This window comes from Penaeus vannamei, chromosome 17, assembly GCF_042767895.1.
Source record: "Penaeus vannamei isolate JL-2024 chromosome 17, ASM4276789v1, whole genome shotgun sequence".
Lineage (NCBI taxonomy): Eukaryota > Metazoa > Arthropoda > Malacostraca > Decapoda > Penaeidae > Penaeus > Penaeus vannamei.
This window is the reverse complement of record NC_091565.1, coordinates 23,484,260-23,489,966: the sequence shown is the minus strand read 5'-3', so window position 1 is coordinate 23,489,966 and position 5,707 is coordinate 23,484,260. Positions and strand designations below refer to the sequence as shown.

Below are 5,707 nucleotides of genomic sequence, written 5' to 3'. Positions count from 1 at the left end.
CCGCGTGCCTCGCCACACTCCACCGCGGGCACCCCACGCTCACCGTTGACCAGGAGGCGCCCCAGGCTCGCAGGAACCTTACTACCCTGCTGGACCAGGCATCCGCGAGGTCAGCCTGCGCTCAGTAACTACACTGCATTACCTGATCTTTAAAACATGTGGCATAGTTAAGAGAGGAAAGTTAAATGCCTCCTCTGTCTTCTAATTTTCTGTCGGCTTGCAGGATGAGTGACCTCCTAAGCACAGTGGAGGAGCTGACGGGGGCGGCTGCCAGAGTGCAGCAGAGGGGCAAGGCCGTCGGCGATCAGGTCAACGCCTTCATCGACGACTACATCTTGGCCCTGGAGGAGCACCGCCACGCGCTCCTCAGGCAGGTCGGTGGTCATCAGGACGAGGCGGTCGGCTCCTGCTCTCGCTCATATTGTTCGAGTTGTAACTCTGTTGATGAAGCCTCGAGCCGTCCTTACTACGCTCAGTAAATTTATAATCTCATCCTCTAGCAGTATTAGTCCATGAACTGGAAAGTGTCGAGGCAGTTATGCATGAGTATTTTTATTAAGTTTGTTGTTTAAAATGCCATCATGATGCTACGGGGAAAATTAATCCACCGAGCACTCCAGACCATGCCATCATTAATGCCAAGGCGTGTTACCCATGTAGGTGCGGCAGGCTTGTGAGCGAGCGCAGCGTGGTATCGTGACGGAGTCGCAGCGGGCTGGGCAGATTGCTTCGTGGCTGCGGCAGGGATGCGACCTGACGCACGACCTCCTGAACCACGCGGGCGACGCGGAGGCGCTTGCCCTGGCGCCCCTCGTGACTCACAGGCTGCAGGTCGGTACGAAGGGGTTAATTCTGTCGGTAATAAAGATTATAGCTTTCAATGTACGGCAATCATTGACATGCACAGGTTTATTTTTAAACTGAGGTTTAGTGAAAAAAGTCAAGACCGTGTAATATCTTGACGGTCCCAATTAATTTCATAACTTCCTATGCATGAATTAGATATGTAGACATCATAGTCCCTTAAGCTCTGCTATCTGCATAGAACCAACCACGTCGCTCTGCTTCCCTCTTCCCGAAGGCTCTCCTGTCCGAGCAAGTTCGCGGCTGGACGAGATGGGAACGGCTCGCCCTCCTGCGGGAGCACCGCGCCGGCCGAATCAGAGGTCACAAAATCCATGGCGTCATAGCAGACGCCCCGGCCGACCCAGGCACCTCGAGACTAAAACCGCGTAAATATTTTAGTCATATTTTTAGAAGTTGCTCTTTTGGTCTACAGCTATAATCATATCTAAGGCAATATATATATATATATATATATATATATATATATATATATATATATATGTGTGTGTGTGTGTGTGTGTGTGTGTGTGTGTGTGTGTGTGTGTATATATATATATATATATATATATATATATATATATATATATATATATATATATATATATATGTGTGTGTGTGTGTGTGTGTGTGTGTGTGTGTGTGTGTGTATATATATATATATATATATATATATATATATATATATATATATATATATATATATATATATATATATATATATATATATATATATATATATATATATATATATATATATATATATATATATATATATATATATATATAGCATCCTTGAAATCCCAAACAGTTTGATACATGTTTGCCTTTACGTGCACATTATTGGAAACTGGTGAAACATCATTTTATTTTGTATCAGTGTTTGCCTTACACTCTGGCCAGCCAATCAGAGCGCGAAATTTGCCAGATGTATCTCACGCAGACTTAGATAGGAATTTATATTTTCATTAATTACGAATCGCATCGTAAGTTTCTTCGTGCAAAATTCTATTCTAAAGGTGCATAAACTGTATCGGTGTCCTTTTAGATGTAAATCCAATACATCTTCACTCGATATGGGTAAAATTTGGTCAATCATGACGGTCGCTGGAACGACATGGTAAGAAATTGTAACGTCCGAGTCATACTGACTTCGGTGGGATGAAAGTTATCAAAATCTTGCTGTATCTCTATGATACAATCTTACAAGCTCAAGAAATATCAGGATAGACCTTGTATCTTTATTTATTGATATGATTTAATCAATTAGACATGTAAATACCCCTGACCATTGGTATTATCTATTATCTGATTCGGACACAGAACTCACTCATGGTAGACACGATGCAAAACCTCATGCAATATCCACTTTTCATTTGAAGAGAAATGGATTTGAAAGTTTCCATTGCCTTGTGAAGCGAAAAGGAGAGTGTATGGACCATCATATTTGCGAGTAGTTCATTCCTTTTTCCGTTTCTACAATATTTTGCTTGTAGTTAAATAGCATACCTGCATATTAGGTACTTAAATATTTTTTTACTGGCTTCCCTTTTGTTAAATCAATAAAAATAACTACTCGTCTTTTCAAAACTTTATGTGCGGTACAAACTTCGACGATAATCGTGTTTTGTAGCGACCATTACGCAACATCAAACATGTATCAAATTGTTTGGAGTTTTCGGGATGCTACAACAAAGGCCTCCAGTCTGTGTTTTGCAGTTCAGGAAGGGGTTACTATGGTAAAACCATAAGTGATTTAATGTTATAATTAGTGAACAGTTTACAAACCTAGTCTTAATGATTTTATATGGGCTTCACTTTTATGTTTGAAAAAATGTCTGAAAAAAGACTTTAGTTATAACATTATATTGCCTCCTCACGAGGTCGTAAATCCCTGTCTAACGCCATTTTATCAGCCACTAATGAACATCCGCGCCAAAGGAACACCTGACGTGTTTTCTGAAACTGTAAAGAAAAACTAGTCGAATTTACTCAGAAAGCACTGCCAACACAGGTTTGATTGCAAAGACATTTAAGATAATATAATATAAGCTTCCTAATAGGTGGTTGTGCTAGCCATTTAACTTTTGTTAATGTGCGTAATTATACATTGATTCTAAATCTTTGACTTCTCAGTGTGTGAGGTGAGCAGCGTGGCCGCGGGAGCGCGAGTCTCGGCGTTGGTCGTGGCCCGCGACGCCGACGGGCAACCCATAACCCACGGCGGGGAGGACCTGCACGCCGCCGTCCTTACGCGCGACGGCAACGCCCTGTGAGTTGATCTCCGAGCATGTAATAGTTGTGCCGAGTATTCATTTGACCGAAACTTACAGCGTCCACGCTGTTTGAGGGCTTCGAATTCTTTAAAAAAGGATCTCCAAAGCATTAACAGCCTGCAATGTACATCTACGAAGGAAACTAACTGTAAAGCTTTTGCAGTAATGCAATTATCCCGTTTTAAGTCGTTTAACATAATAGTTTTTCATTTTGGTGTATTCCTTAACGGAATCATGTAGACGAACAGCCATTCCCACTTAAGACTAATTTGGCAGTTAAGGCTAGAACAGCTACCTGGCGCGTTGAGGTAATGTTTGCGGTCATAAAGAAAGGCCGACCGTCGACGCACTGTTTTGCCAAGTCCTCGTCTACCGTATGTAAATAAATGCAATGAGTCACGGGGAAACTTAAGAGAAATGCCAATACATAATTTAATGAAAAGTAAATAAAATTCACTATACCTATTCCTGTGGTTACAAAATTAAATTCATCATATGGAGGAGCAATGTCAGGTCTTCCATTCATGGAAGACTCGACGTGAATTTGCAATATATAGACATTCGCCAGCCTTTTATTTGCAGCATGCTCACTGTGTCGTTAACGCAGATCTCAGGAACAGAAGTGTTTGGGCGACCATAACATCAGATGAGTTCATGACTGGCGAGTGTTGCTCACGTTGAGCTGGCAGGAATACTCTTTACCACATGAATTTCCTAATCATCAGATGTTTTCTTTTGTAAAAAAAAAAAAAAAAAAATGTATTTATTTGTTGTAAATTATTGTTCATTAGTCCATTGCGCTGAGCCTCATTATGTACGACCAGGTGCGGTTGCTCCGTCCGGGACCGCGAGGACGGGTCCTACGAAATCACCTTCAGCCCCCCGGTGCCTTCCGCTGCCCTGCTGCACGTCACCATCCTCGGCTTACACATTCAGGTGAGCGCTTCGGCCAATTGCTAGCCACACACTGAGTGCACCGCTGCCATCGGTTTCTTGACTGCCTTCATGTCACAAAATACTAGGCAAAGAGAGCATTATTGTGATATTTAATGATTAGGAAATATTTAATGGAATTTTATTAAGCATTTGCTTATTATTTAAATATTTCTCTTTATATTCAACCTATGGCACATTTATGCTCATAACTCAAACCCTTTTCTTCTGCTTTGACCCCAAGGGCAGTCCGATGGAGATGACAGTGGTCTCCCCCTCCCAGTCCGCGGGCGCGTCCGCGGGAGACGCGAGCAGGGACGGAGCCTCGGGGCGGAGGCACACGGGGGTCTTCCACTGCTGCACCTTCTGCTCCAGCGGCGGCGACAAGACGGCCACCTGCGCGTGCGGGGCGACCATGCCAGGTGCACTACTCGCACCATGTCGTATTAATCATTGCATTGTTTTTATACTTCTACATATTTACATTCTTGCTTACTGCCGCAATCTGAAGAGATTAATTATATAAAAAAAAACATTTAGGAAGATTCATATACAAAGACGAAAACATCAGCATATAAATATATTTTGCATCTCCCACAGGCGGCTATCAAGGCTGCGGCCACAACCACGCGGGGCACCCCGGCCACAAGCACTGGTCCTGCTGCGCTCAGGCCAGTCCCTCCGCGCCCTGCACGCGACCCCCATCCCAGTATTACCAAGTCACGCTCTGAGGTCAACCCTGCCCGTACTATCAAAACCGCTACCGTGTCGCACATGATCGTGGTATTTCCAGGTCAAACCATAACCATGCACTCCCATAACGGCCAGCGAAACCATTGCCAGAACACTCCCGAGCAGTGCTGTCAGGCCACTCTCCTTGGTTGCGGCTGTTCACCGTCGATGCGCCCTGGTAGAGCGTCCTTGAGGTTAGGCCTCGCCGGCGCCGCCAGCACCGCAACTGACTGCCCCGCTGCGCCCTGGCCCTTCGCGGATTGGCGGAGCTGCAGGTCGGAACACGAACCGCTTCTTGAACGTGATGCTCTAGAAATGCGTCCGTAAGAGCTCATGTATTTTTGTTACGTAAATGTTGTATGTGAATATGTAATTATCGTTCTGTTTTGTTGTGTCATAAGTAAAAATATGTCTATAAAGTCGTGTATGTTTAAAGGAGTTACATAATGCGTGGCTGTTTTATTATCCAGCATAAACATCAAAGTAAAGCTATTCCCATATCCAAGTGTACGTTGGGGACAGGTTCGTAGAGGAAAATGCTTACTAAGCCGCAGGATGCTGCAGTAGGATGATCAGTTCCTTCGCACCCCGACTTTGACTCCATCATGCTGACGTCAGCAGTTAGTAATAACTCACAGCTGAGTCGACTGATAGGGACGACCAGGCGTAAAACCAGAACCAGACAATCACACACACACACGTAGGAATGGATTTAGACATCATTGTGGCACTGTCATAAGGTTTATTGATCTGTTCCAAAGTTTGGGAATGACAACGGATTGCTTATTTTGTTCCGTGATTGTAGGTTTATTATATTATCAATTAATCTCAACTCTGGTGAGTACAAAATTAAGCAGAGGAAAGTAAAGCACTTGCACTTCACTTTTAGGATTATTGTTATTAAAGAAAGACATTTTCCAAGC

General features: G+C 43.6%; 1 protein-coding gene across 1 annotated transcript in view; it reads left to right on the top strand.

The window, feature by feature from the left end:
* Positions 1-5,233, top strand: part of LOC113821108 (uncharacterized) — a gene marked incomplete at its 5' end in the record, with an annotated part of 6,287 nt that extends 1,054 nt beyond the window's left edge. The window contains 8 exon segments of the mRNA XM_027373555.2: positions 1-109; positions 224-374; positions 661-831; positions 1,082-1,232; positions 2,980-3,115; positions 3,944-4,055; positions 4,297-4,474; positions 4,653-5,233. The exon segment at positions 1-109 is cut by the window's left edge and continues 222 nt beyond it. Coding sequence (XP_027229356.2) covers positions 1-109; positions 224-374; positions 661-831; positions 1,082-1,232; positions 2,980-3,115; positions 3,944-4,055; positions 4,297-4,474; positions 4,653-4,783 — 1,139 coding nt within the window.
* Positions 5,234-5,707: the final 474 nt, after the last annotated feature.